Here is an 11,472-nt window from a genome sequence, read left to right as displayed (position 1 = left end):
GAGGAGGCCAGTTGTGGCTGTGCCGCAAGGAAGGCCAGCCCTATCCAAACTCTCCCAGACACATCCTGCCCTAGCCTGTTCCTCATACCACATAACAGCCCCATGCCCAGTGACCAGGCTCAGAGACGCCGAGAGCCCCAGCCCTGCCCCAGGTGATGCTGGGGGGACGAAGGCTGGCCGTGCCCTGCTGCTGCCAGGGGGTCTGATGCACTGAGACCCCAAGCAGAGGCTGTGACCCCTCTGCAGAGGGAGAGAAAACCATAGAAGCGCAGAGAAGTGGGGCTGGAAGTGGGCTCCAGAGGTCACATCTAGTCCAACCCCTGCCCGAGGCAGGATTGGCTCTGTCCAAACCAACCTAGAGAAACCCACTGTACAACTTCTTAGCAAAGCTACTGCTACTGTCACCCTGACACCACAAAAGACATTACTTCTGAATCTGCGACAGGGAAAGCAGGGAGATTACAGCAGTCAGTGTCTTGCTGCTGTAAAAGGTCAATAGACACTCAAGAGATCCCAAGCAGAGCCCCGTGCTCCCTGCTACAGAGGAAGGCAAACCCCACCCAGTCCATAGCAGTCTGACCAGGGAGGGAAATTCCTTCCTGCCGCCAATGCAGTGTCAGACTGAGCCTGAGCAGAGGGGCAAGACCCTCTAGGCAGGGCCCTCCTGGCTGGAGGCCCAGCAAGAACACTAGCACAGACCAGTTGCCATTCCCAGCCTGGGCTGCATCCAGCACCCAGTGCCTCTGAGGAAGGCTTAAATCCCCTTACACATGTAGCAGCAAGACGGGCAGCCATGGGGGAGGGCTGCTAATTCCCAGTCAGACCCAGGCGGCAACCAGGAAATCCTGGGAAAGCCCCATAGCAAAGCACAGGCATCGCTACACCTATATCATCCCAGACCTCTGCCTGTCCAACCTCTCCTTGAACACCTCCAGGGATGGAGAGGCCACCCGTTCCCTGGGCATCTATTCCACTACCATGCTATTCTTACAGTCCATGCCTATCTGACCCATACCTTCCTGACCCCAACACAGCATCAGTCTGAACCCTCTAGCAAGATCTTCTAGCTAGGACCCGGGATGTGACACCCCTGAGAAGGGCTGAGGGGTGCCTGTAACCCATCCCCTGTGACCAGCCATGCCAGGTGCAGCTACCTCTGAAGGCAGCTGTCGCAAACAGGTCGAGACCAGCAAACATTGGTGGTGGGAGACAGGCGGAGACAACAACGAGGTGCAACATTTTGCGGCTGGTACTGTGAGGCCCCAGCAGCCAGACCAGAGCTTGTGCCCCCAGTCACCTTCCCCGTGACCCCTCTGCTCTATGTTGCCCAGCGGGCAGTTCAACACTCATCTCCAGGAATTCAGATGTAAGGAGGCATGACATCACAAGCAGAGCTGCTGATGTAGAACAAACAGGAAGTGATATCACAGTAGGGAAAAGGAGGCTGCTTGGTGATTCTGTTTGGATGGGGCTTTGTTTCATGGGGGCAAACGTAGCCCAGAAGCTAGGTCCTTTGCCAGAAGGTCCTCCAGAGATCACATCCAGTCCAACCCCTGCCTGAAGCAGGATCAGCCCTATCCAGCCCATCCTCTCCAACTCCACTGTCCAACCTCTTAGCAAAACTACAGTCAGCCCTGACCCAGCACCAGATATTGCACCCGACCCTGACCCAGGGGAGCTGGGAGGTGACCAGCATTCACACAAGGAAAAGCCAAGACCCTGGCAGGCTCTGCAGAGCAAATGTGGGATTTATTGGGTCTCCCCTGGAGGAAAGCCACTCAGATAGGTTCTTTCATTCACACTTCGCAGGGAGCCTCCGGGTCATTGATTCTGTGGATCTTGTACTCGCACAGCTGCTCATCCAGTGTTGCTTCACAACCAGGGGGGGTTGAGATGCTGCTGCTGTACCTGAAAAGGAGCAAGAGGGGAGACCAGGGAACAAAGGCTCATTGTTAGACCAGGAGCCTCATAACATGGTCAAGCTAAAGACCAACCCTCCAGGAGATGCCTCCTCTCCCCCCGAGTCTAGAGAGACTCTACCTGGTTGCAGGAAGAAGCACACTCAGAGCAGGCCTTATCCAGGGCAGATCCAGGAGGAGGGGGGTGCAGTTGTTTAAAGTTTAAAGCCAGCTGCCTGGGAGGAGCAGCGGTATTTCTATCCAAGCAGCGCTGAGAGTCAACTGCCTTCCTGGCTCAGCATCTTCTCACTGATTCCTGTTAATCTCTCTCTACTCCACAGGTGTTCATGCCCCTCTCTCCTTTTTAATGGTCTTGTCATTTCACTCTTCAAACTATCATTTCTTCTGCCACCATTGCTGCCTGTTGGCCATCCTTGGTCACATCCCTTCTCTTTCTGAGCTCTGCAGACTTTCTCTAGCTAAAAACCTTTACTCCAGTGCCATCATATTAACTCAGATGTAGAAATGACTGACAGTAAAGTAACAGGTACTGTCAAGACTCTCAAAAAGGTTAGATTTTCTTTTATAGACCTGAATAAGAGATGAACGTTTAACTATAATGACTCCAGGATGAATGATTGAATAGCCTTTGACTATTTTTTGCCTAGTTGCTTGTGTTTTTTAAAAACTTTACATGTACTCTCTCTAGCAAATGAGTGCACCTTCCAATAGTTGTGCATGTTTCTGCAGCAATCTCAAGCCAAATAACGTAGTGCCAGTCCCTTGGCATATTAGTAAGGCTTCTTGTTTCTCTTTAATGGGAGAAAAATGTGTGTTGTGTTCTATGTGAGGATGCACCCAACCACCTGCACCTTCCTTTTCAATGCCCATCAAACAGCTCCTTTTTGTTGGCTTTCCGGCCCCCTGTGTAGGCCAGCGCTGGCCAACCTTTTAAAAGTGGGCTGACCGCAAGCCCAGCCCTCCAGCTCTGACCTCACCTCCCCAGAGGTGTATCCGATAGCTTTTATGCTGGAGGGGGAGAGGGGGCCTTGAAACCCCAGCCATGCAGGAGCTGCGACAGGTCACCAGCAAGAGCCCCAGGGTCATACTGCAAGTGAGGATCCAAAGCCTTGAATGTGTAGGGACGGGAAGGGGTTCACCCATCTCTCACCAATGACACCTCATTTAGCAGCTATTTGCCCTCAGGAGGAGTTGGGAGTTTGCCTCTAATTACTGAGTGCTGGGAGGTTGAATTTAATGAGGTGGAGCCCCAAGTCTACCAAGAGTGAGAACCATGGCTTTAAAGCCTCTGATACCAACTGCTGTCAGCTAATCAGCCAAGACAGACCACACATAGATAGGGATATGTCCAGATCCACACCCTTCATATGCGCTCCCTCTGAAGCGTCTGTTCCAGCTACCATCAGAGGCTGGATACCAGGTGAGATGGACCATTTAGCTGACTCCTACTCATCCCTCAGGGCAAAGTTGTGGGCCCATTTCTGCCAGAGCTTTGAACAGATCTGTTGTGCCATCCTCCTGGAAGACAGCAAACCAGCTCATTCTCCCAGGGTTCCCCGTAGCCGCTTTGGGCATCATGCCCTTCCTAGAGCTCTGTCTCCACTTAAAATGGGCTGAGCTGAGCACTGAGAGTGTGACCCTCTAGCCATAGCCTGAGTGGGTACCAGGCAAGCTGCCCCACACTGCCTTCCCTGCTTGTTTCTACCCTGGACTGGAAGGGTCTTTGCTTGATTCCAAATTGGGATCTCTTCATGCCATGACCTCTCTCTCCTGATGATGTCCTTCTAAGTGCCCATGGCACAGGCCAGTAAGTCAAGGCCAGCTGTGACACTTGGATGCAGACCATGGGACACTATATGCAGCTCCTGCCCTTTCCAGAGGCCCATAGAGCTATTCCCAAGGGGCACGTGGACCCCAGACACTTACCTGGTGCAGCAAGATACGGTGGCCCCATAGCATTTACACCTCATGCACAAGCTGGAGTTCCATGAGGTCCTGATGGCATGCTCACTCTTGTCAAATGGGTCCAGGCACTTCTGGGGAACCAGGAGTCCATCTAGAAAACAATGGGGGACATGTGTAGGCCATATGGCCATGTCCAGTGCCACTTGCTTTCGACGTCCGTATTCTGCTCTTAGCCAGGCAGCACTCATGTTCATCATGCTACCAAGATCTCAGTGTGTAGCACAAAGCTATCGGGCCAGTCCACACTATGTGTGGTGCATGCAGCATAGGTGGCCTCTGCATGTAGCACATGGCAGATTAGGAAGGGAGCAAGGAATGCAATGGGAGATGGGGAAGGAGGCACAGGGCAAGGGGCAGAGAGCAGAGCAACCAATGGGGCAGGGAAAAAAGGGCAAGGAGACAGCACAGCAACAGATGGGGCCAGCTCCTTCCAGCTCAGACCCACAAGTTCTCCCCCCTGTGACGTGGGGCATAGGCAGGTCCTGCCACCCGTTGGGGTATGTCCAGCACCCCCCAGCCCCAGGTAAGTGGTGTGGGGATTGGACAACAAAGCCATCAGATAACCCCAGGATCCGACTGGGACAGGGACTGTTTCCCAGAGCAGATGCCCACAGCTTTACCTGTGTTGATCTCCAGTTCATTCTTGATTATGAAGCAGACGGCATGGATGAGAGTCAGCATGGTACAGAGCACACTCAGGATCATCAGGATCTTCTGCAAGAGGAGGCATGAAGACAGCTCAGAAGGTCTCCAAAGCTCTCTGCCAGACCCTTGAGCTATTTCCACGGAAGAGGGCAAACCAGCCCCATCCTCCTGGGGTTTTCCAGTTTCCCTGGGCATCGTGCCTTCCCAGAGCCCTGCCACCACTTTAAATATGCCAAGTTGAGTGCTGAGAATGCAAACCCCTAACCATAGCCTGAGTGGATACCAGGCAAGCTGCCCCATGCCCCGTTCCTTGCTTGCTTCCACTCTGGACTGGAAGGGTCTTCCTTCGGCTTGACTCCAGGATCTACCATCCCTTCCCATCACAACCTCTCTACCAACAAGGAAGCCCTTTGAACTCGCCCTGATCCCAGAAGGTTTAGCATTTGCAACATGGGCACCTACCCCCAGGGGAGACTCAGTGTCCCAGGGTCGTTAAGGGCTTTGGGTCATTCCAAAGCCGGGCTGGATTGGATCTGCTGGGCCAGAAGTATTATGTATGTTGTCTACGGCAGCAGGTCTCAGCCTCACTGGGCTTCAGGATCCCCTCACAAAATCCCAACTCTTTGCTTTCACTTTTTTCTTGACTATGGAAAATCCCACCACAGCCCCCACTGCTAAATTTCTGGACCCGTGGGGACCCCCAGGTCCTGTATGCTAAATGGGTGCCTGATCCCAGAATGCAGGGCTGGGCAGGGACACTACTAGACGCCCAGGACCCAATCCCGCACCCCTGGCCAAGAGCAATTATTCTGGGGCAAAGACCTCAGCATGCCCAGGGCAAGGTAGGAGGTTTGGACCCTTTGGATTCCCATGGGAAATTTCTGGGTTTCTCTGAATCACGTGGAAGGGCTGGCACTCCCAACAGTGCTCCTAATGAAGCAACCTTCAAAGGATCTCACGGCTGAGAATCACTGGTTATGGGAGCACTGACCAAACTCTTACCCAAGCTCACTCAACCTACACAGAGAAGACTTGTTAACTGGCTGGTTGCCTGGGTAGGGGGGGAAGATGCCAAATGGCACACAAGCCCTCACTGTCCATTTGCAGGGGGTCACATAGGCATATCCCATTAGAACTGAACTCTGCTGTCCCCAAAGCTCTTTGCTCATCTCAGAGCCTGGGGACATGGAGGTAAATCCTCAACAGTTTGTCAGTTGAGGTAGATCAGCTGCACATGCTGGCTCGGAGACAACTTCCCAGGAGCACAGCGAGCACAGGAGAAAGGAAGAGACAGAGGTAGAAGGGGCAGAAAGCAGGAGGTGCCACTCACCATCTTGGCTTTCTAGTGTCCAGCAATGGCATTGGCAGACGAAAGCTCTGGGTTCCCTCAGGATGTTGGCGAAGCAAAGGCAGCCTTGATTTATAAAATGTGCAGGCAGGAGGAGGGACAAGACCCTGTCCCTTTCCCGGCCATGTGGGGGTGAGCAGATGTGCCCAAGCCCCTTCTGGAAGAGGGCCGTGTTTCCGTGGTGTCTGTATTTACTCTCTGCTGGCTGCACTGCTGCACCCACCCGTGTATTTGCTGATCAGGCTGGGCCCACTGCTCAACAGGATCTTCTCATGAAGCTACAGGATGGGGCTGGGCCCAAAGAAAAGGCTCCGACAATCCCTTGTACAAATTCCAGGCGTGGTGGGGATGCCGGGAGGCTCTGGTGTCTATGAGCAGGTAGGCCAGGGGTGAGCAATTATTTGGGCCTGAAAGCCACATAGGGAGTTTTGATAGGCAATGTTTCCACAGCCCTATTCCCCACCTGCCACATACACCTGCTGCCAAAATCCCCACCCAGGGTATGTGTGAGCAGCAAATAAGGGAGGTACAGGATCTGGTGTGCCACCCTGAGCTCACATTGTGCGCCTCAGCTGGGACCCAGGGCTCATCTGCTAGCACACCTGGCCTCTCCAGAAGCCCATGACTAGATAGCAGCTGGACTGACTGGGCTGGACTAAATATGACCCCCTGAAGGCCTTGCCCGTCTGCCTGCTCTGAGATTCAGGACCTGTGATACCGTGAACAGCCTTCACAACCACTACCCTACAGATCTCAAAGTCTAGACAGGCTGCAGAAGGAGTGGAGGGTGACTGGGAGAAGGCAGTGTCTGAAGTGATCTCCAAAATTAAACCCTTGCTTCAATTCCTTCAGTTTGGGCCCTTCTCTGCAAGCTTCCGTGGGCAGCATCCCTGATCGGAGAGCCACAGCATCCTGGCTACACTACCAGGCCCTTCAGCAGTGGCTGGTGGAACCCCTGCTTCATACCCAATGTCAATGGTTAGCATAAATCCCTTCTGTGTTCACAAGGCTCTATGTTTCCGATCCCTCTGCTGCACCTGCCAGGGAATCGCTGCCTCAGGTGCAGGTTGGGATCTGGTTGCTGGGAAGAGGCCTCTCAAACACTGACCCTGGAGATGGGAAAGGGCTAGGCCACAGGCAGTGAGGGAGGGGACTTCTGGAGAAGCCTGTGTGCCTAGAACAGCTTCACCACACAGCCCCACGTCTCTGCTGTAGCCAAGAAGTGACACGTTGCTCAGAGAAGGGAAGGCAATGGCAGGCCCAGAGTGATGGTTTACTGTCTGGAGCTGTGAAGGGCCCCAGAGCTCAACTTCCAGCTCTGCTGCTAACTGGATTATAGACAAGGACAGACCCAAAAGGTCACAACAATACAGGGCTGGCAGAGAACTCCAGAGGTCCTATCTAGTCTAAGCCTCAACTCATGGTAGGATTAGCTCCATGGCAAAACATCTCAGCCAAGAGTCTGTCCAACCTGCTTTTAAAGACTCCCAAAGAGGGAGAGTCCACACCTCGTTAGGCAGCTTGTTCCAACATTGGACCAGCCTCACAGCCAAGAAGTTCTTCCTAATCTCCCAGCTTAATGTCCCTTGTTGCTCTTTCAATCCATGACTCCTATCCCTGGTCCCTGCAGCCACCAAGAACAGTCCATTTCTGTCCTCTTTATAAGCATCTTTCAGAGCAGCTGCCACAAAGGCAAACAACATGTTAGGGATGATGAAGAAGGGGACTGTGAACAAAGCAGACAGTATCCTGATGCCCTTTTATAAATCCCTGGGGCAGCGACACCTTGAAGACCATGCCCAGCTCTGGTCCCTGCACCTCCTAAAGGAGATAGAACTAGAGAAGGTGCAGAGATAGGCAACAAAGATGATTAGCAGTGTAGAGGGGCTTCCATATGAGAAAAAACTAACAAAACCAAAGCTGTTCAGTGTAGAAAGGAGATGCTTGAGGGGGGACACGAGAAGGGTTTTTGAAATACTAAATGGCGAAGAGAAAGACAGTAGGGATTTATTATTGACCATCTTTCACCTACAAGAACAGGGGGTCATGACATGAAACCAGTAAGTCGTTAAGTTTAAAGCAAACACAAGGCAGTTCTTTGCCACCCAGCACAGCATTAAGGGGTGGAACTTGTCCCAAATGTAGTGGAAGCTGAGAGTTCAGCCAGATTCACAAAGGGATGGGATACATTCTTGGAGAAAAGGAGCATCAGGAGCATGTGGGAGTTAAGGATATGGCCTCTGAATCAGAACTTCCTAGATCTCAAGTGACGGAGGCTGCAAGAAAGAGGAACAGGAGGAAAATCCCTACTCAGACCCATGGCAGGGCACAGGCAGCTGTGGGGGAAAAACACTGCTCAGACCCAGCTCACTCTCCATTTCAGCATCTACCCTCTGCTGTATGTGACACAGATGCCAGGACAAGATGGACCTAAGGTCTGATGAAGTACACGGCAGTTCTTATGTTCTTAGGCGTTTGAAGACCGTCATCAAACCCCACTTCAGGTTCTCTCTTCTCTGGACTCTCACAGGTCTTCCAAGCATAATTCCTGCTCTGCAGGTCTTTCACCATTTTGGTCGCACTCCCCTGGACTTATTCCCATAGGTCCACCTCCTTCTTGAAGTGCAAGGTGTGAAACTGGTCACAGGACTCCAAGGGAGGCCTCCCCAGTGCTGAATAGAGCAGAACCACTTGACTCATAGGCAACAGACTTGTTCATCCAGCCCAGTCTGCTACTGGTTTTTCTTTTGCAACAGGAGCTCATGGCTGACTCCATGTTCAAGGCAAGGTCCACTATAACCCCCATGCTCTGGCTGCAGCCCAGACTGTCATTCCCCATCCTGCATCTGTGCTTCTGATGGTTCTGCCCTATGTAGCCAGTCTTTGTAAAAGAGCTTGGGCTGAAATGAGACAAATAGCAGGTATAGGCATTCCAGTTGTGGTAGGCCAGTTATGCCAAGCTATAGCAAACTACAGTGTGGGAGAAAGGGGCCTCATGACCGCTGGATGACCAGATAAGCAAGAAAAAAATGAAAACACTAATGAGCAAAAATATGCTGATTCAAAGCAGGGAGGACAACACAGCAGCTGAAAAACTGGAGGGTGAATGTAAAAAGAACTCTGCAATGAGACAGATCACAAGAGCCAAAATGTAGATGTGGAGACATGGCAAGTGAAACAATTTGAGATGCACATCAGAGAGAGAAGACAGGGGGCATGCCAGCATCAATACAGAGGTTGGGAGACCTGTCCCTTGTACAGAAGCTGAGGGGAGTGTGAATCACATAAGGTGTCTCCACCTGTCAAGGACAAGCATCACTGTATTGGACTGACTGTTCATCATACAAGCTGCTGGACTGTCCAAGGACAATAAACCTGTCTGAGCTTTCACCACCAAACATGAATCTGAGTTGTTTTTTCTGAGTTGCCTTTGGACACTGGAAGATGGGTAGCAACCACCACCCAGGACACAGACCTCAGATACTAGTGCATCACAAGTGACAGCAAGCAGGTATTACAAAAAAAAACATTCTGCATGCCTCAGAACAGCATGGTGTGGGGCTGGGGGGATCTACCCTCTTCTAGACCCCTACCATTGTCCCATGTCTCCTGGGTGAACTCCATACAATCATCTAAAATAAGGGTTGGAAGGGACCTCAGGAGGTCACATCTAGTCCAACCCCCTGCTCAAAGCAGGACCAGCCCCAACTAGATCATCCCAGCTAAAGCTTTGTCTAGCTGGGTTTTGAAAACCTCCAAGGATGGAGGTTCCCCACCTCTCTGGGTAACCTGCTCCAGTGTTTTACTACCCTCCTAGTGAGAAAATTCTTCCTAATATCTACTTAAACTTCCTTTGCTGCAACTTGAGACCATTGCTCCTTGTTCTGTCATCTGTCACCACTGAGAACAGTCTAGCTCCATCCTCTTTTGAACCCCCCTTCAGGGAGTTGAGGGCTGCTATTAAGTCCCTTGTCAGTCTCCTCTTCTCTAGACTAAATAAGCCCAGTTCCCCCAGTCTTTCCTTGCAAGTCATGTCCCCCAACCCCATCACCATTGTTGTCACCCTCTGCTGGACTCTCTCCAATTTGTCCCCATCCTTTCTGTAGCAGGGAGCCCAAAACTGAACACAGTACTCCCAACGTGGCCTCACCAGTGGTGAATAAAGGGGAGTAATAACTTCCCTTGATCTACTGGCAACACTCCTACCAACGCAGCCCAGTATGCCCTTGGCAGCAAGGGCACACTGCTGGCTCGTATTCAGCTTATTGCCCACTGTCACCCCCAGGGCTTTTTCTGCAGTGCTGCTGCCCAGCCAGTTAGCCCCAGCCTGTACTGGTGCATGGCACCGTTCCATCCTAAGTGCAGGACTTTGCATTTGTCCGTGCTGAACCTCATGAGATTTCTTTTGGCCCAATTCTCCGATTTTTCTAGGTCACTCTGAATCCTAGCCCTACCCTCGTGTGTCTACTACTCCCCACAGCTTGGAGTCATGTGCAAACTTGCTGAGGGTGCGCTTTATGCCATCTTCCAGGTCATCGATGAAGACATTGAACAAAACTGGCCCCAGGACTGACCCCTGGGGCACTCCACTTGATACCGGCTGCCAACTAGACATCGAGCCATTGATTACTACTCTCTGAACCCAAGGCCTACAGTCCATTCATCCAGCCTATACTTCCTTAGCTTACCTGCGAGAATGCTGAGGAAGGTCGTAACAAAAGCCTTGCTAAAAATCAAGGTGCACCACATCCACTGGTCTCCCTGCATCCACAGAGCCAGTCATCTCGTCATAGAAGGCAGTCAGGTTGGTCAGGCATGACTTGCCCCTGGTGAATCCATGCTGACTGTTCCTAATCACTGTTTTCTCCTCCAAGTGCTTAGAAATGGATTCCTTTGAGAATCTGCTCCATGATTTTTCCAGGGACTGAGGTGAAGCTGACTGGTCTGTAGTTCCCTGGATCCTCCTTTTCCCCTTTCTTAAATATGGGCACTCTGTTTGCCCTTTTTCAATCATCCAGGACCTCTCCTGATCACCTTGAGTTTTCAAAGATGATGGGCAGTGGCTGTGCAATCACATCACCCAACTCCCTCAGCACCCTCTGGTACATCCCATCCGCCACCATGGACTTGTACACATCCAGCTTTTCTTAGTCCAGAACCTGTTCTTTCACCACTGAGGGCTGCCCAACTCCTCTCTAAACTGTGCTGCCCAATGCAGTAGTCTGGGAGTTGACCTTGCCTATGAAGATAGAGGCAAAAAAGGCATTGAGCACTTCTGCCTTTTCTGCATCCTCTGTCATGAGGTTGCCTCCCCCATTCAGTAAGGGACCCACACTTTAGCTGAATCACCTCTTGCCACCGACATACTTGTAGAAACCCTTCTTGTTCCCCTTCACATCCCTTGCTAGCTGCAGCTCCAATTGTGTTTTGGCCTTCCTGACTTCATCCCTGCATGTCCAAGCAATGCTCTTATATGATCCCCTAGTTATTTCTTCAAGTTTCCACTTCTTATAAGCTTCCTTTTTGTGATTTAGTTTACTGAAGCATCTCCTGCTAAGCCAAGCTGGTTTTCTGCTGTACTTGCTAGTTTTCCTG

At 51.7% G+C, this 11,472-nt stretch overlaps 2 protein-coding genes across 4 annotated transcripts in view; both read right to left on the bottom strand.

Moving 5' to 3' along the window:
- The window catches only part of FER1L5 (fer-1 like family member 5), a 25,119-nt gene extending 23,880 nt beyond the window's left edge, over positions 1-1,239 (bottom strand). The window contains exon 1 of the mRNA XM_025212808.1: positions 1,155-1,239. Within this exon, the coding sequence (XP_025068593.1) occupies positions 1,155-1,239 (85 nt within the window). The remainder of the gene's footprint in view (positions 1-1,154) is intronic.
- Positions 1,240-1,735: 496 nt separating this feature from the next.
- On the bottom strand, positions 1,736-10,648 carry LOC102384129 (small serum protein 2-like). Of its 3 annotated transcripts, none has more exons than XM_025212797.1 (4): positions 10,566-10,648; positions 4,505-4,598; positions 3,846-3,975; positions 1,736-1,908 (listed from the first exon to the last, which is right to left on the bottom strand). In XM_025212797.1, the coding sequence occupies exons 2-4, from the start codon at positions 4,587-4,589 to the stop codon at positions 1,797-1,799; spliced, it is 327 nt and encodes a 108-aa protein (XP_025068582.1). In that variant the 5' UTR covers positions 4,590-4,598; positions 10,566-10,648; the 3' UTR covers positions 1,736-1,796. The 3 variants fall into 3 exon arrangements, with proteins under 3 accessions (XP_025068582.1, XP_025068581.1, XP_006031287.3); XM_025212796.1 differs by lacking the exon at positions 10,566-10,648 and adding an exon at positions 5,860-9,620; XM_006031225.3 differs by lacking the exon at positions 10,566-10,648 and having other exon boundaries at positions 4,505-5,853.
- Between the last annotated feature and the right edge of the window lie 824 nt (positions 10,649-11,472).

This window comes from Alligator sinensis, unplaced genomic scaffold (assembly GCF_000455745.1).
Source record: "Alligator sinensis unplaced genomic scaffold, ASM45574v1 scaffold453_1, whole genome shotgun sequence".
Taxonomy (NCBI): domain Eukaryota; kingdom Metazoa; phylum Chordata; order Crocodylia; family Alligatoridae; genus Alligator; species Alligator sinensis.
This window is presented reverse-complemented; position numbering and strand designations above follow the sequence as displayed.